The 25042-nt window shown below is 48.4% G+C and overlaps 1 protein-coding gene across 2 annotated transcripts; it reads left to right on the top strand.

Annotated features, from left to right (window-relative positions):
- Positions 1–291: 291 nt before the first annotated feature.
- On the top strand, positions 292–19772 carry LOC125537275 (probable potassium transporter 14). Of its 2 annotated transcripts, XM_048700563.1 has the most exons (10): positions 293–729; positions 5488–5716; positions 5808–6056; positions 6204–6254; positions 6357–6617; positions 16428–16480; positions 16562–16676; positions 16856–17110; positions 17977–18499; positions 19038–19772. In XM_048700563.1, exons 1-10 carry the CDS (start codon positions 433–435, stop codon positions 19564–19566), a joined length of 2562 nt encoding a protein of 853 aa, XP_048556520.1. In that variant the 5' UTR covers positions 293–432; the 3' UTR covers positions 19567–19772. The 2 variants fall into 2 exon arrangements, with proteins under 2 accessions (XP_048556521.1, XP_048556520.1); XM_048700564.1 differs by lacking the exons at positions 16428–16480; positions 16562–16676 and having other exon boundaries at positions 292–729.
- Positions 19773–25042: the final 5270 nt, after the last annotated feature.

A 25042-nucleotide genomic window follows, 5' to 3' on the forward strand; every position in this document is an offset into this window, starting at 1 on the left:
TTATGTGCTAAATATGCAAATACAATTAGTAGTACAGATTGCTGGATTGACGAAAATCTAGGGTTTCTTATTAGAACCCTTGTGGCTGATTGTAATCGAATTTTTGTAAAGTAATAAAGATCCTGAGTTTTGAGTCAAAAATGTAGTTGTACCAAATATGCGTCAATTAATATATGGATTGGACGGAGTAGTAACTCTTTTTCAAATGAATAAAGTTCGACGTAGGCTTTTCCTTTTTTATGTAGTACTATTATTAGATATAGAAAAAAGGGAAAAATTCAGCAGCACAGCTGTATCCTACAACTGCAGTTCCGTTTCTTCTCTCCTCGCCTCCCCTCTCCCCTCTTCAGAGTTCAGACCCCTGCCGGCCTGCCGTCACACGAACCCGTAGAACCCCACGCAAGCGCCTCTCAGCTGTGTACCTCGATCCGAATGGAGACGGGAAGCAGCGGCGGCCGGAGGCTGCCGAAGACGGAGTCGGCGGAGATGCGGTGGGTGGTCCCCGGCGGCGCTTATGAAGAGGATGAGATCGATAGCTCGGACGACGGCGACGGCGGCACAGACACCCCCACGGCCGCCCTGGGCTCCCGTGGCGGTGGAGGCGGCTACTCGGACGCTGAAGAGGATGAGGAGGACGCGCTGCTGCGCCAGCGCCTCGTGCGCACCGGCCCGCGCGCCGACTCCTTCGACGTCGAAGCTCTCGATGTCCCCGGTCTGTACCGCCACCAGGTCTGCCTCCCATCCGCCCCCATCGCGTGTGATTAAATTGGCTTCAATTTCGTTGCGGGCTAGGTGGTTGCGTGCAAGCTGTTAGTGGGATTGCCTTCTTGCCTCCATCTCTTTGATCGATCGATATCTCTTGTTAGAACTTAGGTGTTCCTACTTAGCGCGATTGTTTATACGAGTTTGTGGCATGGGGCTGATAAGCTTTACCGGGTTAGGAGTGTTAAGACCATGTATTGTATGATTGCTCACTAGGTGTTTGTGCATTTGATTATGAGCTTGCTTGGAGTGGGTTGCTAAGGTTTGTTAGGTTGGTTCGGGCGGTGCATGTAGCACAGTCTTAGACGGGCTTGCTTGTGCAGTGCGGGTTCTATTGGGTGGTTTACATCTACATGCGGGCGAGGTGTGTTTGCAGCGTTGTTCAGATGAACCTGCCTAATGCGAACGTCCAGTAAATCTTCGGTAAATTTGATGATCTTGCCTTCTGTAGTATCTGTGTTGGTACTTGTGGTCTGCAAGCTAGATTTTGTTCTTAATTTTGTGAAGGCCTAATTAGGGGGCATAATTTGTATTTTTTAGACATAATTTCTTTCCATGAAAGATTTATTTTGTTTCAGAAAAGTTAGGTTATGTTCATTGTCCTTATAATACTCAACTTGCTTTATAAGAGTGTTTCGCAAAAGCTGAAGCATTTGAAACAAATCTTTGATGGTCTGCTCAGACTTCCAGTGTTGGTTCCACCTCAAGATATCCATCAAACAAGGTTGTAAGTTTTAAAATTGAGTTGTGTCACCATGCCACCAACTTGCCAACTTGTCATGACTAGTCTTTGACTATGTGTCACCTCTATTTGTTGCCTGTTGCTGCTACAACTTCTAGGCAGGATCAGAGAGGGAAATAGAGAGATTGCTTTATTTTAACACATTTGGCCTCATACGACAGGCTCAAATTTGGATTTCGGGGCTATGAATACTGGAAAGAGTGGCAGATTGTGCATTGAGGGGTGGTAGCCTATTTAGAGGTATTGGTGGTGAGTGAGTGAGGGATTTTTTTCCTATCTTTTTATTTTAGTTCTTGCAAGCATGATTTGCGATTTACCTTTTCTGAGGTACATAATCTAAATTTCTCATGATTTTTTTAAGGCGTACTATGATTACCTAAGAACATAGAGGTGAAGCAATGAGCAATGGCAAGTTGTGAAAGACTTATATGCACTATGCCCTTTAGGTGGAATCAGGTTGAATGGACATCCAAAAAATCATGTAATTTTTCAAAAAAATATAAATAGCTTTGACACAAGATGTATCTACCATCACAAAATTTAAAATCTAAATGATAGGTTGATGAAAAAAAGAATTCTTTGGGAAAGCTGAAAAGTTGCTAATTCTGATTTGACTGCCCCGCTACTATTCATGCTAGAATATCAAGTGAAACCCCCGCTACTTTGATAGCCCTGTGGACTATCCTCTTGCTCCTACTAGCTAATGGCCCGTGTGTTGCAGCGGGAGCAAACATATTTTAGTGATTCAGCATCAATTACGAGTGCCTCAACAAAGAAGTCACGAGTCTATGGCACGTCCCACATCGACATCGTCAGGTAAGATCGTGTGGCAGAACGTGAATATGATGGAAAGGAAACGAGAGATTTTAGGAGGAGCCCACATAAAATGGTACTTTCCCTAAATTAAGGTGATCCTCGCTTGAGGTATTTATAACCGTAGTACGCACGCTATAGTCAAAACCGGAAAAGAATGATACTCTCCGTAATTAATGCGATTCTTCCGTCGCGATAGATGATTGTTAGAGTACGTAATGGGCCTAATGGCCTGGGCTGGCGGTATAGCCCGTTAGTCTTAGGGTTAATTAGAGATAAGGGTCGCTTGCTTAGGGGTCAAGTAAGCCTTGCTTGGGAGTCAAGTAAACCTCTCTCTATAAAGAGAGGAGATGTATCAATCTAATCAAGCAAGAATTAAGAAGGAAATCCCTTCCATCTTGCCCGGCCGTGGGCAAAAGGCCCCTGGCCGGCCCTCTCGCGCCCTCCTTCTAGCAGCGCCATAACAATTTGGTATCAGCTAGCTTCGGTTCGATCATGTCTTCACCGCCGCCCAACCCGTCTCTTCCGTTGCCGGTCACCTCGTCGCCTCCGGTGACCACCACGACCGTCGCCCCGCTCCTGCCCACGCCGGGATCCTCCGTCGGGCCCGCCCCTGCCGTCCTCACCCCGGAGGAGGTGTCCAGGGCGCTGCGAGACCTAACCCAGGCGGTCCAGGAGATCTACCTGTTCTTGGACGGGTCCTACGGGCCGCACCCGGCTGCGCCACCCATCGCTGCCACCGCGCCGCCGTGGCAGCCGCTGCACCAGGCGGCCTCCGCCGCACTCGCCGGGCCGCTGCCGCTGCCATCCACCGCCGCGCCCTGGCTGCAGTGGCAGCCGCCGCTCCTGGCGGCCTCCGCTGCGCCCGGCGCTCCGCCGCAGCAGCCGATGCCGCTGCCCCAGGGCGTTCCCGCCGCGCTCGTCGGGCTGCTGCAGCTGCCATCCACCGCCACCACCGCCCCACCCTGGCTACAGTGGCAGCCGCCGCTCCTGGCGGCCTCCGCCGCGCCCGGCGCTCCGCTGCAGCAGCCGCCGCTCCTGGCGGCCAACGCCGCGCTCGGCGCTCCGCTGCAGCAGCTACCGCCGGTCAGCTCCGGCCCCGCATCGACCGCGTCGGCGGGTGTCCCGATCCACCAGATCAAGTTCCCGTCGTCGCCATTACCGCTTCCCCAAGGCGTCACCATCCAGCAGATCAAGTTCCCGCCGTCGCCGTCATCGCTTCTGGTTTGGATCACTACCCGCCACGTGTCGGCGGCGGTGAGGCTGCAGGCTGCTGCGCGCGGCCTCCTAGCGCGTCGGTGTGTGCGGGAGATGCGTGGTCTACAGCTGCCGCTCCTCCCAGCTGCCCTTCGCTGCGCAAAGGACCTCGATCTCGTCCGCTGCGTCGGGGATCTTGGGCATGCTGTTTTCATCGCGGGCAGCGACCTTAAAGTCTCCGACATCTGCAGTTGGGGGGGGGGGGCGCACCCCTCCTCGTCATTCTCCATCGCAAGCTCTCCACTCTTCTCTGTGTAGTGCAGACCAACAGCCGTCCGGCGGGGATAAGGCAGGGTGTCACCGATAGGAGTGCACCGCGTAGCACCACTGTATTCCGCCGGCCGCCGCGAGGACGCCTCTGCTGGTCGCTCTTGCGACCACTTCCAGGTGGCCATACACATGCACTCCTTTTGTCCAGATGGTGTCCATGGGATCCAGGTGGCTGTACACGTGCACGTCCGACGTGCGGATGGTGTCCACTTTTTGTTAAGGGGTCCAAAATAAATCGTCCCAGTCCATTTCAGGTTGAGAGTAATAAAACAAGCCGAGATGTAAAAGGCTTGTTTTTAGGTGTTAGGTTTGTGTTGCGTCGAGTCATGGTTATAAGTTGGTTAGGCTGCAGCTCGAGGACAAGCTGCATGTCCAGGTGGGGTGTCGTGTTAGAGTACGTAATGCGCCTAATGGCCTGGGCTGGCGGTATAGCCCGTTAGTCTTAGGGTTAATTAGAGATAAGGGTCGCTTGCTTAGGGGTCATGTAAGCCTTGCTTGGGAGTCAAGTAAACCTCTCTATATAAAGAGAGGAGATGTATCAATCTAATCAAGCAAGAATTAAGAAGGAAATCCCTTCCATCTTGCCCGGCCATGGGCAAAAGGCCCCCGCCCGGCCCTCTCGCGCCCTCCTTCTAGCAGCGCCATAACAATGATATTTTCCATAAATTAATGGATGCTGTTTTTTGTTTTTTTGTTTTAAGGGAATGGGTAGGACAAGGAAAGGAAAATATCGATTTGGTTCAGAGCCATATATGTATTTTTTGTTTTGTGTGACATCGGTTGAGATTACCAACAAAATCTACAAAAAACCAAGCGGGGATGGGGACGCGGGGATGAAAAAACTGGGGGAAGAGGCGAGGCGAGCCTACCAACTCCCCTTTAATAGTAGAGATAAGTTTTTTTTTGGTTACTTTGTAGATAAACCAGGGAAGGGGAGCCTTGGCACAGTGGTAAAGCTGTTGCGTTGTGACCATGAAGTCATGGGTTTGAGTCCTTGAAACAGCCTCTTGCAGAAATGTAGGGAAAAGCTGCGTGCAAAAGACCCAAAGTGGTCGGACCCTTCCCTGGACCCTGCGCAAGCGGGAGCTATGTGCACCGGGCTGCCTTTTTCTTTTGTAGACCCATGTAGTTGAACAACTTTTCTTTTGCCCACAACCTCTTTGCAAATTTCTAGATCGGCCATATGAAATTGGTATAAGTAGATTTTTGTCATAATATATACCTTTTAGAAGTAAAATACCGCTTCCATTCCAAAATATAAGGCGTTTTTTTTGCAGAAGTCAAACTTTTCTATGCTTGACCATGTTTATAAAAACAAATATCAATATCACAGTAAAAATTCTAGTGAAGATCATATTTTTGCAGAGCAGTCAATGTGCAAAGGCCCACTTTTTGTGATGAGATCTAAGCATTTTTTTCTAGTCTTTATTAAATTTTCCTAAATAATTATGGGAATTTGCTGTGTCATGGTAAATTGGTAAATTTAAGAAGCAACTTTCATGGATCATACATTGCTATTCCAGCTGCTATATCCGCCATGCATACGTCATCTCTGCACAGGATATTGTTATCAGATGTGCATGAGTATGTTGATTGTTGAGCCCTTGACTTTGCTGATATCTTGATTCTTCATTTCCTTTCAGGAATTTACCATGGGAAGGAGTATTGTTTTGGCCCTTCAGACGTTAGGCGTTGTCTTTGGGGATGTTGGCACCAGCCCATTGTACACTTTCGATATAATGTTCAACAAATACCCAAATACTTCGAAGGAGGATGTGCTTGGAGCACTCTCACTTGTAATATACACTCTGATTCTAATTCCATTTCTGAAGTATACTCTGATTGTTTTATGGGGAAATGATGATGGAGAAGGTATTAATACCACCCCATTGGAACTAGATTAGACAATAGTACTTTTATTTGAGCTTTATGTTTAATAATGATTGTTCTGTATATTTGGCAGGAGGGATATTTGCTTTGTACTCTCTAATATGCAGGAATGCAAAGGCTAGTCTCCTCCCTAACCAACTGCCCTCTGACACCCGCATATCAAGTTTCCAACTCAAGGTACCATCGGTCGAACTCGAGAGGTCTCTGAGGATCAAGGAGCGCCTCGAGACTTCATCTATGCTAAAGAAGCTACTTTTGATGCTTGTTCTTTTTGGTACTTCTATGGTGATAGCGGATGGTGTTGTTACACCAGCGATGTCAGGTTCATATATTTCTGATCCATTGTTCGTCTTATTTCTCTTCACCTAGTCTGATGATCTTGCATATTTGCTTTCAGCAGTAGTATTGTGTTATCAGTTTTCATCTTATCACAGTATTAATTCCTTTTTCTCTGTCGGTAAATCTGCAGTGATGTCTGCTGTTAATGGCTTGAAGGTTGGAATATCTAGTGTTAATGAAGGTGACCTTGAATATATTGCTTGGTATTAATTGGTTAAATAGAAAATTATGGTACTGCTTAAAAGTGCAGGATGCTCACCTTATATTGTAATTTTTTTGGCAGGTGAAGTGGTCATGATAAGCGTTGCATTTCTCATTGTTCTATTCAGTCTGCAAAGGTTTGGAACAAGCAAAGTTGGGCTTGCTGTTGGACCTGCCTTGTTCATATGGTTTTGCTGCCTTTCTGGGATAGGAATATATAACATTATGAAATATGGTACAGAAGTATTACGGGCATTCAATCCTATATACATCTACTACTATTTTGAAAGAAACCCAACTCAAGCTTGGATGTCTCTTGGGGGCTGCCTTTTATGCGCTACAGGTATGTTTTTTTGACCATATTCTTAATGTTAGTTATGATTAAACATTTAAACTTGTTTGAAGATCTCTAAGGTGTGTTTGCTTGAGGTGCATTTTTTGTTTGAGTTACATAAAATCAGTTACAGTCTATCATGTGTCCTTTTGTTTTTTCTTCTGTTATAGGAATTCTGCAACCTATAAGTATGCTGACTGCATTTGTGGTGGTACTAAACATAATTAGACCTCTTTCTTGTTCTTACTAGTAACTGTGCCATGTGCAACGCACGCCATGAGCCCATGACCAAATTGAACGTATCACAAGCACAGGAATTTGAAGAAACCCTCTTTGATGTTTTTTTATCTCTCGAGAAAACGCAAAGGACCTTTGCGTTTCTTCTCACTGAAAAGGTAGAAGTTCAGTTACAATCCTCCGAGGAGGTGGGGTGTACAAAAAGATGAAAGAAAATCAGTGAATATCCAGGTTGAGGGTAGAACGACCCTGAGTCCTGGAGCACCAGCCTTTGCCTAGGAGGAGGCCTCATCTTTGATCCTGCGAACTAGTGTAGCAGTTGAAGGTCTGGCATTCTCGAAGACGCACTCGTTCCGGTGTTTCCAGACCATCCAAGGCACGAGCAGGGCGATAGATGCCAGAGCCTTGCGTTGCATCGTCGGCTTGTCCTGTTTCACGCGCAGCCACCAATCCATCAGCGTGGCTTCATGGTCTGGAGTCCGGATTGGTATTCTTAGCCAAGCTAGGATTTCATGCAGGTTTGGCAGGCGAAGGGGCAGTCCAGCAGTAGATGCCGAATAGTTTCCGGGGTTTAGTCACATAGGAGGCAGCGGGGATGGTGCTGCAGTCCATGGCGAGCAAGCCTATCAGCGGTCCAACATCGATCCTGGTTGGCCAATCAGTGGAAGAACTTCACCCGCGGCGGCGCCCAGCTTTTCCAGACGAGTTCCAGGAGTAGCATTGTAACGCCCACAATGCGGCTATATCTCCCACGTGTCGAAGCACGACTTAGAGGCATAACCGCAGTGTAAGCAATGTCGCAAGTGAGGTAATCTTAACACAACCCATGTAATACATAAGGGAAAGAGATACATAGTTGGCTTACAATCGCCCCGTCACACAATACATGAATATAGCATTACAACATCCAGATACAATCAAGGCCCGACTACGGTACCAAAATAAAAGAAGACTACCCCAAATGCTACAGATCCCCGATCGCCCCGACTGGGCTCCACTACTGATCAACTGGAAACGGAACAACAAAACGAACACGATCTTCATCGAGCTCCTCCTTGAGCTTGGTTGCGTCACCTGCATGATATCATCGGCACCTGCAAGCTGGTTTTGGAAGTATCTGTGAGTCACGGGGACTTAGCAATCTCACACCCTCGCGATCAAGACTATTTAAGCTTATAGGTAGGGTAAAAGGTATGAGGTGGAGCTGCAGCAAGCACTAGCATATATGGTGGCTAACATACGCAAATGAGAGCGAGAAGAGAAGGCAAGGCACGGTCGAGAAACTATGATCAAGAAGTGATCCTAGAACAACCTACGTCAAGCATAACTCCAACACCGTGTTCACTTCCCGAACTTTGCCGGAAAGAGACCATCACGGCTACACACGCGGTTGATGCATTTTAATTAAGTTAAGATTCAGGTTTTCTACAACCGGACATCAACAAATTCCCATCTGCCCATAACCGCGGGCACGGCTTTCGAAAGTTCATATCCCTGCAGGGGTGTCCCAACTTAGCCCATCACAAGCTCTCACGGTCAACGAAGAATATTCCTTCTCCCAGGAAGACCCGATCAGGCTCGGAATCCCGGTTACAAGACATTTCGACAATGGTAAAACAAGACCAGCAAAGCCACCCAGATGTGCCGATAAATCCCGATAGGAGCTGCACATATCTCGTTCTCAGGGCACACCGGATGAGCCAGATGTCGGGTAGGCCAGCCCAGAGTTGCCCCTGGTAGCTCCGGACATCGCTCAGTTTGGATCAACGCTTAGAGAAGCACTGGCCTGGGGGGGGGGTGTTAAAATAAAGATGACCCTTGGGTTGGCCGACCCAAGGGAAAGAAAAAGGCTAGGTGGCAAATGGTAAAACCAATGTTGGGCCTTGGTGGAGGAGTTTTATTCAAGGCGAACTGTCAATGGGTTCCCATTATAACCCAACCGTGTAAGGAACGCAAAATCAAGGAACATGACACCGGTATGACGGAAACTAGGGCGACAAGAGTGGAACAAAACACCAGGCATAAGGCCGAGCCTTCCACCCTTTATCAAGTATATAGATGCATTAATTAAATAAGAGATATTGTGATATCCCAACAAATATCCATGTTTCAACATGGAACAAACTCCAATCTTCACCTGCAACTAGCAACGCTATAAGAGGGGCTGAGCAAAGCGGTAACATAGCCAAACAACGGTTTGCTAGGACAAGGTGTGTTAGAGGTTTGACATGGCAATATGGGAGGCATGGTAAGCAAGTGGTAGGTATCGTAGCATAGGCATAGCAAAAGCGCAAGCAACTAGCAAGCAAAGATAGAATTGATTTCGAGGGTATGGTCATCTTGCCTGAGATCCCGCAAGGAAGAAGAACGAGTCCATGAAGAAGACACACGGACATAGTCGAACGGATTCTCACAAACGCGACGTTAACGGAACTAACCCGAAGAAGCAACAACGGAAAGAAGCAAACAACATAGTAAACAACCAAGCATAACATGGCATGATGCACAACCAAGTATGATGCATGTCCGGTTTAATGAGGCATGACATGGCAAAGTGCACAAACAATACTACAAGTTAAGTGGAGCTCAATATGCAACGAGTTACATATTGACGGAACACCACATCCTTATTTGGTTCACTCTCGGTTAGATACTCAACAATATTAAATGTTGTTAAACATGGCAAGAGGTGAAACATGAGTAGAAAACATAGTTAGGCATTTTAAATGAGGCCGGAAACAACAACAATTCCGGTAAATCCCCATATGCATTTAGCAATTTGGTGCAACAACAAATTTAAACATTTAAAGGTTATTATCATGATGCAGATGACGTTTGCAAGTTTTATGCAATTTTTATTAAAAGTTGACATGAGCGTGATGAGAGCATTTGTCACTGTGGTAGAAAGAAAGGGGTGCCACGCGATGATAACAATAACGGTGCCACGGCAACGTTCCGGTTCCGGTACTTGATTGAGATACCGATGCAAAGGGGAAGTGTGCGGATGCGTGCAACAGATGGTGGGGCGCTCCCGGATTCCAGGTGTCCCACGAGTTGGCGACAAGGAAACGAGTGACACTTTGGACAGGGTGCAAACACGAGCATCTCAAACATCGCAAGCATTTGTTCACGGACGTCGTCTCGGGGTTATACCTTCGAAGTGTGCAAACGGGACGGTTCTCGTTCGGTGCCAAGTAAAGGAAGTATACGTTCTCGGGACGTAGTGGAAGTAGGGGGTACACGACGACGGTAGAGGTACTCGCGACGGTAGTGGTACACGTTTTCGTAGAAGGACTTGACGAATCCGAGTCACTTGGGGTCGACGGTAGTTGTTCATGTTTCGAGGAGGAAGTAGAGGTTCTCGCGATCTCGGCGACGGTAGTTGTTCACGGCGGTAGTGGAACTTGACGGATCCGAGCTCTTCGAGGGTCGTCGTGGTACTCGTTCACGTTGTAGTCATACATGTTCAAGAAGAAACTTATGCGGTGTCGTGGCACTTGGCGACATGCCCGTCGATGGTAGTTGTTCTCGTATCCTCGTGGTACTTGGCGATATCCGTGCGTAGAGGTACTTGGCAGTCTTGTGTAGACGAACTTGAGGTGCTCCGGGGTAGAGGAATCAACGTTGCAACGGTGGTCTCGACGTAACCAGATTGAAGCAAGGCCAAGGGGCTTCGCGCATCGCAGATCGAAGCCGCGGTCGTACTCATCCTCCCGCGAGCAGAGACGAGGGCACCATGACGACCTACGAGGAGCAGCAACAGCAAGGGCGTCGAGGAGGCCTAGCGCGGCGCCGGAGACGGGAACGGGTGGAAAACGAGGTTCCCCGGCAGCAGGGACGACATCTGGCGATCCCTGGCCCGGCGGCTCGATGCAGGGCGCGGGAGGAGGCTAGAAGGCGCGGCGGTGGCCTCCTGCAAGGTCACCTGGATGGCGATGCGCGGGGCTTGACATCAGCTTGGCGCGAGCGTTGGGGCCGCCGGAGTTGTCCCCTCCAGTGGTGGCGCGGGGAGGCACGGCGCTCGAGGTCGCCGACGTTCGGCAGGGACCGGCGTTGAGGAGGGATCGGGGAAGGGGCGCTGCCTCTTCCTCTCTGGTGGCGCACAGGAGGGAGGAAGGGAACGAGAGGGAGGTGGCGGCGCTACGGGAGGAGCTGGCGATGGGGGTGGATTAGGCGAGCGCCCGTGCGAGCGGACCGAGCAGGGCTCTCCCTGGCTCGACGCACGGGTGTGGGTGGCGGCGGATGGGAACGAGAGAGGGAGAGGGAGAGATCGAAGGAGATGGTGGTTGGACGTGGGGCTTCTGCCTGGCGCGTGAGGGAGAGAACGAGAGGAGGGAGAGATGGATCGAGCCGCGGCTCTCCTGGCGGCGCAGCGAGGGGAAACGGGAGAGATCGAACGAGGGGAGAGGGAGCGAGGGTTAGGGTTAGATCCGGTGCGGGCTGGGCCTTAGAGGTTGGCCCAGTGGAGAGGCAAAAGACCAGGGGCCTTAGAGAGGGATTAGGAGGGGGGGTTCGGCTGGGCCTGCAGATGGGCCGGCTAGTTGCCGCTTCGGAGCAAAAAGGCCGACTTTTGGCTATTTCTCATTTACAGAAAAGTAGACAGAAGGAAAAAGGAAGGAAAGAAATAGCTAGGGGTTTTAGAAAATGCTGAAACTTTTCCTACTGAGTCTAAGAATTATACTTAGACCAAGAAAAGAAGTTTCACGCGAAATAGAAGAGTTTAATTCAAACTCATTTAAATTTAATTCAAATGATTTGAACTAGGCCGAGGTTTTAGGAGTATCCAAAAAATGTTCGGATTTTTGAGGAACCTCGGAATATGATGAAAGAATAAATAGCAAAGTTAGAGGCCAAGAGTTGTGATAACAAAGGCATTGAGATTTATTTTGCAAGTGTGTTCCGGTGAATTCCAACAAATGGAATATTTAATATAGCTCCCTACTATCGGGAGGGTATGTTATAAAGAGAAGTCACCAGGTGAATTCCCTCGGTTTAAATGGATCAAAGATCCATGCCATTTATTTAGTTGAGTTGTAAAAGATTTATGAGAAGATGGCATGGTGACATGATGCAATGCAAAAATAAAAGGGCAGGCACAAATGAAACACACAGCGAAACCCGGAAACCCTGGAAGGCATCTGAAGCTCCGGTCTTGGGGCGTCACAAGCACAGTGTGGACCCGTGGAAGGTGGCCAAATTGCAGGACTGCGCAGAGTTGGTGCCATTGACAGACCACTTCCAGAGCAGCCGTCAGGCTCGTCGGAGAGGATGGTGTGCTGCACAGCCTGCCAGAGCTGCAAGTATTGGCTGATCTCATGTATGCCAAGGGCCCCGTGTATGTCTTGCGCCCTGGTATTGCCCTGGAGCCCATCGTCCACCGTTCTGATCTTGCGGTGCCTCTTGTGGATGCATTGGTGGAGCAGGGGCATGATCTCGCTGACAGACTGTCCGTTGAGCCATCGATCCTCCCAAAATAAGGCGGGGGCACTGTTGCCGACAAACATGGTTGTGGATGCGAAGAAGAGTGCACGCTCCTCAGCCAAGAACTGTAGGTCGAGCCCCTGCCGTGTGTTCCCTGCATCTGTGTGAGAAAACCAAAGCCAGCGTAGCCGAAGTGCAAGCTCAGCGTGTTCCAGATCCTGTACCTCCAGGCCACCATGCGCGAGAGGGCGTCAGTCCGTCAGACATGGCGCCAGTTCATGTGACAATGCCCTCAGTTGGCGCGGCGCGTCCAGCCCAGAGAAACCCTCGCTGAATCTTCTTGAGCTGCTTGAGGGTTTTCTTTGGGGGTGCAAACGCCAGAATCTGGTGAACCGGGATCGAGCTAAGGACGGACTTGACCAGGGATAGGTGTCCGGTTTTGTTCATCAGCCAGGCCTTCCACGCTGGGAGTCGGCCAGCCGCCCCATCGACGAGGGGCTGCAGATGGGCGGCTGTGGGGTGGCGCGCCGTCAAGGGGATGCCAAGGTAGGTGATTGGGAGCTCCACGACGGGGCATCCTAGCTGGGCGATCATCACCGCGGTTACCTTGGGGTCGCCTTGCAGAAGAGTGGCTGAGGTTTTTGTGAAGTTGACCCGGAGGCCAGAGGCCTCGCCAAACAGGCTCAGAATATCTTTGACTGTCGTGACATCGTCCTGCGTGGGGTGGCAGAACAGCATCACATCATCGGCATACAGATATAGCCAGGATCTCACACCGTGGGTGTAGCTGCTGCAAGATGTCGAGGTCGTGGGCACGTTTCACAAACCAACCCAGGGTGTCGACGGCGAGAACGAAGAGCTGCGGGGACAAGGGGTTGCCTTGGCGAAGCCCACGATGGTGCTAAATTGGCGTGCCAGGCCGTTTAGCAAGACCGGGGTGCTGGCCGTCGATAGGAGGATGGCTAGCCACTTCAAAAAACGGGCGTCGAAACCATATTGGCGCAAAACCTCAAATGGCCAAGATATAGAGTCGAAGGCGCGCCCTAGGTCGAGCTTGAGTGTAATCCTCAGGGCCCCAAGTTGGTGCAGCAGCTTAAGCGATTGCTTGACAAGGACGAAGTTGTCGTGGAGGCTTCGCCCCGTGATGTTGATCAGGCTGTTGAGCTTGGGGGCGAGGCGCAGCGATAGGACTTTAGCGAAGATCATGGCCATGAGATGGATCAACCTTATCAGGCGGTAGTCGTTAAGCTGGCAGGCATTAGCGCGTTTGGGCAGCAGGGCGAGGAGGGCCTGGTTGAGATTGCAGAAACTGCGGCCGCGCATCTCGAAAAGCTGCTGGAAGAAATCCACAAAATCCTGCCTGACCGTACCCCAGCAGGCGCGCAGGAATTCGGCAGTGAACCCGTCCGGTCTGGGTGCCTTTCGTGCGGGCAGGTGCTTAATTGCATCCCAAATCTTGTCCACGCTGAAGGGGGCGTCGAGGTCAGCCAGGTCACAGGGATCGATGAGCTGCGACAGGTCCAGCGTGTGGTCGTGCTCGACGGCGGTGCCAAGAAACGCGTCAAAGTGCAGGAATGCCGCTTCCGCCATCTCCTTGTGCTCGGTGAGCACGTGTCCATCAGCGGCGAGGCTGAACACACGTTTTTTCTGCTGGTGGAAGGTGCACTGCCGGTGGAAGAAAGCTGCGTTAGCGTCGCCGTCCTTGAGGTTGGTGATGCGAGCACATTGCTTTGATGTTTCCAAATAGTGGAACCTCTGTCGAAAGGCAGAACATCACACACATCTGAATTCGACATCATAGAAAAGAGAAACTTATTCATTTTATTGCTAACAAATTTAACACATTATTGCTAAAATTATTATTTCGAGATATATGCTACACTCAGCATACACTTCTATTTTACCAAGACACTATAACTATTTGCATCAGTTACCAATATGGCGCATTTCTGAAACCTCTGGCCCTCACAGAGATCCTAGAAAAGTTTGAAATGGTTTTCCCCCTCTTCTATTTAGGGACAGCATCCAGTATATTCACAGGTTCCTTAGTTAATAGTTAAATCTACTTCAACTTAAGATGAGAGGTCGAACATCAGGGCTAGGGGTGGGCGTTCGGTTCGGTGCTTCGGTGTTTTTTGATTCTCGGTTCTCAGGAAATATGGACCGATCGGTCTGTACCAATTAACATAACCGAGAGTTCGGTCTCTGGATCGTTCGGTTCGGTCCTCGGGTCTGCACCGGAAAGACCTGCTACTGGAAAGATGGGGCGCTGGGCTAGGCTGGGATGGTCGGATAGAATATATTATATATAGCTGCTAATGCTAGATGAATTGGCATAGCAAACAAACGTGAGAAACAAGCACAGGCGCACAACTTCCTCTCACGAAAAAAACTTCAGGCAGCCACAAACTGCACCAACAGACAACATTCAGGCTTACAAATGATCAGCTACAAATTTTCACAGCAGGCGATTAGCTGCATATTATGTACAAAAAATATTGCCAGCATATAACCTGTACCACACCGTTCTCTAACAGAAAAGAATGACAGTAAACATAGCAGATTCGTCTCAAAAAATAGTATCCAACAAAACCTGTAGTTTAGCACACATGACACATTGATAGGTCTGACTAAATACTTAAGTTGATAAAAAGAAGCAGGCAATCAGCAAGAAGCTTTTCGAACAGGATACGTAGAACCTCGCCGCTGCCATCTGCTAATCTCCCATCATCTAAACTTCAAGCTTGATTGTTTGTTCTTCAACCTTCATCAATGGTTGACTTGCAGCACATCTGCACGACACCATCAATCTTGATCTTCTCGAAATGATTCCAGATCTCTGCTCGTGCAGCCATCAGCTTTTGAGCCTCCTTATTTTCACTCTCGTCTATGTGCACACGAGTCTCCTCTGCCTCAGAAGACATCTACAACATAGAGCAACCCTTAATTCACACAAGAACAGTGCACCTGACAACAAGGATCAAGTCACGAACTTGGATCTGGATGGAATCAAGAATATGACAGAATAGAAATCAACTACTGTACTTACTTTGCAGGCAAGCAGCGGTATTCGATGCGGAATTCGTCCAATCACTTGTTGCGGCTTGCAGCAGCCAATTTTCTTCTTCTTGTGCAGAAATTGACCCTGCCGCCGCTGCCGGTGTGGTGGACAGAGGACAGGGATCTTGGCGGACGGGCGGCACAGCGAGGCATCAGACCTCATATAGGATTCTCGGGCGACAGAAAATCAAGCGGCCATGGGGAGTACAGATTACGGACGCGAGACTTGCGGTCTTGGGGAGGGAAAGATTGATCTGTGCCGCAATTTTGGGAGGAGGCGATTTGGGAGGAGCGACGTTTTGGGAAGAGGGCAGGAGGAGGCGCTAGTTACCTAGTTCTATGGGTGCGAGCGACCGTGCGGGGCTGCGGTTGTGCGGCAGCTGGCAGGATAGGAATTAGGTGTAGGGCGTCGGTGCTTCGGTCAGTTCGGTGGACCGAGGGTACAGACCGAATTCACCGAACTTAATTCGGTTTTTTAGAATTGCTAACCGAGCTTTGTACCGAAGGTTTCGGTCACTTCGGCTTCGGTCCAGGTTAAATCGGTTCGGTAAATCGGTTTTCAGGTTATATGCCCATCCCTAATCAGGGCAAGCAAATGGCAGTCAAGTGATATTGGATTTTATACCAGTTATTAAATAATTGCTACTATGGTTCCGGCGTTAGTAAAGTAAGTAAAGAGAGGTGAATGTCAAATTCTTTAAGAGGATAATGCGGGAGATAACCATCACCTAGAACATTAGAATCCTCTCTATTGGTGTGATGCAGAGATCCTACAAACAGTGTGGGCTCTTTTATGGACTCTTCTTGTCATTCTATCTTTACTTGTGTTTGCAATACAAAATATGTCATTCTACCTTTACTTGCCTCAGTTTGGAAGTAAACTATTGTAGTTTGTAGCATAGATGGAGAAAGCTTTCTGTACTAATGAAGTAGGAAAAATAGAAACAAAAGAACGAGGGGAAATGTAGATCCATATCTTGGTGTGTCCACACCCTATAATGGTTTGCGCTTTCTGTATTAAAAAATGAAAACAAAATCATGGATATAGAATGCGTGAACACTTGGGTTTTGAAAATATTTAAGTTTTTTTTTTTTTGGCAGGATCTGAGGCAATGTTTGCTGATCTATGCTACTTCTCTGTTAGATCTGTCCAGGTAGTCTTTTGTACTGTCTGAGGGCTCCATGCTACACTTCCAGTACATAGTTTATAACTTACTGTTGCTTATATGTTGCAGCTTACCTTTGTGTGTCTTGTTCTTCCATGCCTTCTACTGGGTTACCTAGGGCAAGCTGCATTTCTTATGGAAAACTTGACTGAAAATGAGCAGGTCTTCTTTTTATCTATCCCGAGTAAGACCAACTGGTTTGTTTGAAGCCCATTTCAAATCTGATATGTTTATTGCCACGTAATGTTTCAAGCATTATGAAATTATTATATTATAGTAAAACTAAGCTTCTTTTTATTTAAAAAATTAAGCTTCGGTTTACCACTAGTCCCTTTTTGATAACTGTTTCGTTCCATGTTTCAGGTCAGGTGTTTTGGCCAGTGGTGTTCATAGCTACTCTAGCAGCACTAATTGCTAGTCGTACAATGACAACTGCTATTTTCTCAATCATTAAGCAGGCCACAGCTCTTGGCTGTTTTCCCCGCCTCAAGATTATTCACACTTCAAGAAAGTTCATGGGTCAAATATACATCCCAGTGATGAACTGGTTTTTGCTGGTTTCCTGTCTCGCGTTTGTTACGACATTTGGGAGCATTAATGAGATTGGCAATGCATACGGTGCGTAAGTTTAGAATAAGGGCCACTCTGTTTATTCACATAGAATATTATCTGCTGGTTCATTCTCAGTGCACTAGTTCCTCTGATTATTTTTGTGTGATGTAGTTTCGTTTCCTTTATAAATGATGTTTCATTTAATTTTTTATACCAATGCAAGACCTCATAGCCTTACTAAGATTATATTCCGCCGAAGTGTAAATTTAATAAGCTATGTAGGATATGACGAAAGGAAGAGAGTTCTAAGCATTTGAAAATTTACTCAAAGGCATTTCATAAGAACTTTATAGGCAGCCAAATGAGATACACAAAATGATAGATGTAACTATTGTTCAATAGCACTGGTATTTGACCGCAAGAAATATTGCTTTTATTCGCGTTTAATTTTATGAAGAGTTTTGACTTGTTCGATGAATTAAAACATCATCAACCAGCAGTTTCTCATTGGAAGTTCTGAGATGTACATTACTTCATTGCATAAGTAGGGGCTAAACTATGTTTCTATGCTGACTTTATAGTGTTTCTCATGATATGCATAGTGTTGAAACTGGTAGAACTGGATCTGTTCAATTTGTGCCTATCATGTATGTATAAATTGAATTTGGTTGTTTAGAACTGTTGTCAGTTCAATATTTCTCTGTGCTAGGTTTACTTGATGGGCTTGGTAATGCTTTAGTATGGTACTATATTAAGCACACATTATTGTGGATTGGCAAAAAAATATAACATCTATGACTTCTGTTATTCTGAATAAAAACCAATGTCCTACGTCATTCAAGCACTGATTTGTTATATACTATTCCTTTCTTTCACTCTAATTGTCACCACTACCGCCACATAATCTTTCTAATGCCCAATATTTATTACAGGTATAGCTGAACTTGGGGTCATGATGATGACTACTATATTGGTGACCATCATAATGCTTCTGATATGGCAGGTCAACATCATTGTTGTTCTATGCTTTCTCACCCTCTTCCTGGGCCTGGAGCTATTTTTCTTTTCTTCTGTATTGGGCAGTGTAGCAGATGGCAGTTGGGTTCTTTTGGTGTTTGCGGCTGTACTGTATCTGGTAATGTACATATGGAACTATGGGACCAAGTTGAAGTACGAAACTGAGGTTAAGCAAAAACTTTCGATGGATTTAATGATGGATCTAGGCTGCAATCTCGGTACAGTCAGAGCGCCTGGAATTGGATTGCTTTATAATGAACTGGTGAGGGGGGTTCCTGCAATCTTTGGTCACTTCCTGACCACAATGCCAGCCATTCATTCGATGATCATTTTTGTCTGCATCAAGTGGGTTCCTGTTCCTGTCGTTCCTCAGAATGAAAGGTTTCTCTTTCGCCGGGTCTGCCCAAAGAACTACCATATGTTTCGCTGCATTGCTAGGTATGGACATAGAAAAAGTTCTGCTTGGCTTCAAACCTTCTGACTCATAATTATGTTATACTGACTACACTGGCTTGAAACCTTTAAGGTATAATGGAATGCATCTATTTATTTTTGGTATCATTACTGTCACAACAATCTATCTATTCTGACATCTTCGCGAATATATAGGCAGGCAGGTGCTTCTGGGAATACTATAGTTTAGTATCCCCTAATGCTGTCATTCATATTTCACACCGTAGCCAGTCAAAATGTTTTTTTATCCCTCAACTGATCATATCAGGGGATTCTTGGCTCTTGGGCAGAGCACTTTTTTACTTAGTGATCGATTCCTTTGATTTGGAACTTCATTTTTATTCCTCACAACAGTGTAGGTGATATACACTAGCTTGAAATGTGTCAGGTTGGCCCTTGGTGGTATTTTCTTAACCTATGCATAGCTTTGATATGGACATAGCAAAGCTGCGTCGTATATATAGAATAACTTTATGGTGAGGAGAGTTTATTTGCTACCTGTGCTAATCATACATGTCTGCAGGTATGGGTACAAAGATGTACGCAAAGAGAACCCCCAAACATTTGAACAGCTTCTGATAGAAAGTCTAGAGAAATTTATACGGCGAGAAGCTCAAGAGCGCTCCTTGGAGAGTGACGAGAATGGTAACACGGACTCTGATGAGGAGGTTGCGTCAAGCTCATCAAGAGTTCTTGTTGGTCCAAATGGTAGCATCTACTCTCTTGGTGTTCCACTCCTTGCGGAGTGTGCTGGTGTTTCAAATCCAAACTTTGGATCAAGCACATCATTTGATGGATCTCTGGACGGGACAATGGATGGAAGGCGAAGCCTGGACAATGAGCTGTCTTTCATTCACAAGGCCAAGGAGTGTGGCGTGGTTTACCTTCTTGGACATGGCGACATCCGAGCTCGGAAGGAGTCATTCTTTGTCAAGAAGCTAGTGATCAACTATTTCTACGCGTTCCTGAGGAAGAACTGCCGGAGAGGCATAGCAACGTTGAGCATACCGCACACAAGGCTGATGCAGGTCGCAATGCAATACATGGTGTAGGGTTGTTTTTACCCCAAATTTTCTCTCTCCGATGGCCAGGGTGCTAACTCGTGGTAGATACAAAGGCACTGTTTACTGGAGCTACTTTTCTGCTATAGATTCACTATGTAGTAGTGGGCGTTAACAAATGCACTGTTTAGTGGAAGGCTGTCGGAGACTGACCCGTTTAATGAAAACATGAAATCTCCGTTTCTCCCTTTTCGTCAGCCTATGTCCCCCTCGGTCGAAAGAAGTATCCAAGTATACACCTGTGCGTGGACTGCTGCTCTGATGGTTTTAATGGCCTCTCTCTCTCCTTCTCGGGTTTCTGCACAAGTAGGACGGGATGCATCCATGGCAATCTCGTTGTCCTTATATTTTGGCCTTTTGGCCGGGGGAAGATGCTCTTTATCAAAAAGATATGTCCCGATTCTCATCTTGGAATTGATCAACATTTGTATGTGAGGGAAATATTTACATGATCTCTTTTGATTAGCAACTGTTCTCTTCATGGTCTCAACAATCAAACTCATCACCTTGAATTTTTGGGGTACATCAAACATGTGGAGCAAGCTGATTGAGTGACCATGAATCATTCTATGATCTCCTGATTTGGGCAAAAGAGTGTGCCTCAAGATAGTGTTGATAGTGGTCAAGCCAGACATCAGATAGTATATTGATCCAAGCTTATGTGTCTCGAGGGCCTTATCGGGAATGGTCTTAAACATGTTGGTCATGGAGTTGTGATCCTTCCTAGGCTTGGCATATACATCAGTGGCATTCTCATCTTTCTTTGGGGCATTGATCAATTTGGCCCGTTCAGAGATTGTTGATTGATACTTTGTTACTTTAGTCATCCAGACAATCCTTTCATATGGGTAGAAGTGAGCAGTGGAGTATGCATGATCATCTCATCGTTTCACTTTGTCAATTTTTGACCAACAAATTTGTCAATGTCATTCATTCTGAAGCTCTCATGCACACTTGGGAAGTAGTCCTCATTGTCATCAATATATTCCCAGTCAACCCACTTCATATCATAGACAATGGGCTTCTTGTCTAACAAGATAGTCTCATATAAATCTTATTGTTCCTTCGTGTGAAAATGATAGTCCACATCAGTTCTCCTCCTGATGGCATAGGGATCAGTCTGTCTCCAGAGTCTCAGATGCATCCTTCTTTTCTTTCATGTTCTCTGCCACAAGATGATCATCACTATGATCTGGAATCTTGGACTTGAATTTTCTGAGCACTAGTGGCTCATCATCTTCTTGAGCTTCAGGCACTAGGGCCTTATTCTTCTTAGCAGCAGAAATGTTCCTTGTTGATCTCTTGGGTGCAGATGGTTTGGGGGCTTGAGCTTGAGCTGAAGGCTTGGGGGCAGACTTGGGCTTAGATGGAGCAGCCCCAGTCCTTATGGCATCCCCCATAAGCTTTTGTGTCTTGGCAGGAGGTGCAACAGGCTCTTCCTCCTCATCTTCTTCATCAGACTCTCTCATCATAGAGGGTTTGCCAATGACTTTGACCAGTCTTTTTGACTCTCTCCTTCCTCTTTTTTCCTCCAGCAGTCTTTTTTCCTCCAGCAGCCTCTTCCTCTCTTGGTTCAAGAGTGAACTCCATGGTTTCCTGAGTTGAGGCTTTGGCTTTTGACATAGGCTTCCTCTTAGCAGGAGCTTTCTTGGACTGACCAGGCTTTGTGGCAGCAGCAGTAGAATACTATTTCTTGAGCACCTTCTTTTTGGAGGTCACCTCCTCAATGACAAAGTCCTCCTCCTCAGACTCAGAAGTTCTCTTCCTTGTCCTGGTGGCTGCCTTGGGCAAGTTCACTGTAGCTCCATGGGCGCTTCATTGCAACCTCAACAACAACCTGCTGCTCGCCGTCGAAGCTTCACTGGAGCGCCATCGCCGCGTGGCGGTGCTCCATCGCAGCACTGGCTGCCCTGTCGAAGTTCCAGCATAGCATTGATGGCCGCCGACAAAGTTTCACTACAACGCAACACGACAATGACGGGGGTGCTGCGACAAAGCACACAGCGGCAACATGCAGATCTTGCGACACAACACGATGGCGATGGAGATGCTGCGATGCAGCACACAGTGGCGATGGATGGATCTTGCAGCAGCAAAAGGAGCTCCTGAACTCGTACGCTAGTGGTTAGGAGTGGTGGTCTGCTCCTTGTCTTGCAGTATCAGCATGGCTTGCAGCGACGGTGAGGTCGGGCCTTGCAGTGTCATTCCATGGCGGCGGCGGCCCGTTGGTGATGGTGGATGGAAAATGTGAAAGGGGATGAAAGGAAGGAGACAACTGAGAGTGAAAGGATAAGGAAGGTGGATGGGGCAGTGGGTGGCTCCTGTGACACCTTGGATTTTGCATTTTTCTTTTTATTGGATTTATTGAATATTTGAATGGAAAACACTCCATTTCAACCAGATGATAATAACAAACGTAAACCTCGCGCGGTGCTTGCCACGTGCCCCTCTGGGCCCATCCACTTGCTTCGCTCCAGCCAGCCTTATCTCTTTGCTTCGCTTCTCCTCCGCACGTCGTCACCACTTGTCTTTTCCCCCTCCCCATCTCTGCTCATCCCGCTCAAAGGAGAGAAGATCCCATGGCAACTCTGGCGACCCCGCCTTGCTGCAGCAAACCAGGGAGGAGCGACGACGCCCATGACCTGCTACATCCCTGCCACAAATGGAGGGCGCTGAAGCCGCCTACGCCACCGCTGTGGTGCAGCATCCTAGCGGCGGCGACACAACACACTGAAGGAGGCGACTGCTCGTCGTAGCTGCCGGCGATGCGGCGCTCACCCACAATAGCCGGTGCTGCAAAGCATCCATGGCCAACGTGCTGCGACGCAACAACTCGCGCACTGCCGTCATGCTGCGATGCACCTCGTCGACGCTGCTTTGCTCTGATGCATCTCGTCGACGACATCCGGTGCTGCAACACAACAATGCTTCCATGGCCGTCGTGCTGCGCTGCAGCAACTCACCACTATTGCCGTGTTGCGATGCACCTCGTTGGTGCTGCTCATGCCGCAATGCAACCTCATCGTGGCTGCTCTTGCTGCGATGCAACTCGTTGTCACTGCTGGTGCTTCAACACACCGGTGGACATAGCTGCAATGGAGCGCTCGTTGATGGCTCTCTCGTGCTGCATCGCAAAGCTCGCCGGTGGCTATCAGAGAAGTTCGGTGATGCAATGGAGCGACCTCCCATGGCTCCCCTTGCTCCAATGCAACGCTTGTCGACGGCTCCCGGTGCTGAATCACAGCGTCGCCGACGGCTACATGCGGCGGTGGGTGCTGCTATGGAGCCCTCGCCCAACGACACCTGATGTTGCGATGGACAACTCGCCGGGGTCTCTTGCATGCTTGGAGATTGAAGCAGAGCAAAGGCTGGGTGGTGCGATGCAAGGAGAAGAACGTGTGGCATTGACATATCTAAGGGCCGAGAGAAACAGATCGGAGGGCTGGCGACCCGACTGATTTTTGCCAGAATATTATTCGGTTGACGCCTAGCAGCGGCCTATTTGAATTTGCATTTGGGTTTTAGTCAATTCTTTGGACTTACCACTTGGAAATCATTTTTATTTTCTTCCAAGTGGGTTCTATCATCCTTAAACCCTCTCTAGACCTCATCCCTCTCTATAATGCCATGGGATAATTTTCTTTAATGGCACAATATTCATTTTCCTTCTAAAAATGAATGTTTCTCACTATGCTATGAAGCAACCCGCATTTTTATTGCTCTATAAATCCCAAGAAAATTCCCAAATATTCTTTGGATCATGCCTCACCTTCCCATGCAAAATTTTCCCACTGTCCTTCGTAATATTTCAGCTAAGGAAAATGTCGCGGGAAACCACGACCACCTATGGGACCAGGAGGCCCCTTGCTGGTTCGGCAGGGGGACTTCGCGTTGCACAAAGAGCAGACGGGCGTGGGGCAGCACAACAGAGATCACACAGACAATTTTACCTAGGTTCAGGCCGCCGTGAGGCGTAAAACCCCACTCCTGCTTTGGTGGATTGATGGTGGAAAGGTGGTGGTGGAGCGCAGTACACTTGCCCGGCAGGGATTGCCTCAGGGCGGCAGTGGCTACGCGGGTATGGGGGTGTGAGTTATCCAACCTTCTAACCCCGTCTATGGTTGCCATGGGCCTCCTTTTATAGATCAAGGGGTTACCACAGTGGCAAAGTAGTCATTATGCACTGATAAGATAGCAAACAATGCTATCGTACCTAACTCTGCGGGCTGACAGGGCGCATTAAATGCACCGCTCAACGTCACATCGTTGGTTGCTCGGCAAGGCTTGCCAGGCAATCTTGCCAGCTCCACGCCTGCTCACTTGACACGTCGCAGGACGGGTGTCATCTGTGGGTTTTCCTACAGAGAGAGGCTGCCATGTGGCGAATGGCTACCACTTAGCCACTCTGCGGCTTGACACCGCACTGATCGATGACGTGGGTCGTGGTGGAGTGGTTGGTGAGGTGGTCTCGTCTTCGTGAGTCCCGGCAGGCCCTGCCGTGGTGTCTTGGTTGTCTCCTTCTGGGCGTGGCCTCGCCCTTTGCAGGGCTCGCCTGCCCGGCAAAGGAGGCCTTCTCCTGATGGTGTCTTGCTTCTCTGGCTCGACCCTGGTCCCTCTGATCTGTATGTTGGTCCTTCGAATCTCTTAGTCCCTCGAACTCTGACTTGGGCTGGTGCTCTAATCTTATTCCCGTGCCTGTGCACAGTCTGGGCAACAGACCCAAGATTTGTTGCACCGACAGAAGCCCCTGGGCCTGCCCCGAACACGCTGCCGAGCATCGTCGGGGTAGGGTCTAATAAGTGCACATGCAGGGCTGCTGAAGAGGCTGGTCTTTTGAGGTCCTCTTTGCTTCTTCATTAGCCTTGATTTTCGGGCTAGTTTCTGGTTTTCTCGCGCGTCCTGTAAAGCCGATAGTGGTGGGGCCGCTCCAGTAATGGCCCATGAATGACTTTAACGCACGGGGTAGAAACTGCCAATTCACTCTTCCCATCACGCCCTTACCCTTAGCCACGTATGCTGCATGCATCGTGCGGGGTAGGTAACGGAGGCGCATGGCGTGGAAGAGCATCAAGGTGAGGGCCCGGTCATCTTGAATTGGAGGAGGAGGATGGTGGCCGCCCATTGAGGGAGCGACTCCCCTCACCGACCCGCCTATAAAAGGGAAGGGCGGAGGAGGGCGGAGTCATCGTCCTCATGTTCCTCATCTTCTGTCTTCTACTTCTCGTCGGATATGCTGAAGAGGAGAGCCTGGGGCCAGCCCCGGGCTCTTGGCTGGGGCTAGTGTTGCCAAACGCTGGTAGTGGCGCTCGGGGAGTGAGCTTGGTCCTTGCTGTGGCGAATCTCTTTGTTCCTTCGAGGCTCGGCCGGGAGGCGGGGCCGGAGATCATCAGTAATCCTGGCACTGCCCCTCTTGGAAGTCTTGGGTCTGATGTCGATGAGAGGCGTGCCTTCCTACCCGCCAAGGTGG

Source organism: Triticum urartu, chromosome 2, assembly GCF_003073215.2.
Source record: "Triticum urartu cultivar G1812 chromosome 2, Tu2.1, whole genome shotgun sequence".
Lineage (NCBI taxonomy): Eukaryota > Viridiplantae > Streptophyta > Magnoliopsida > Poales > Poaceae > Triticum > Triticum urartu.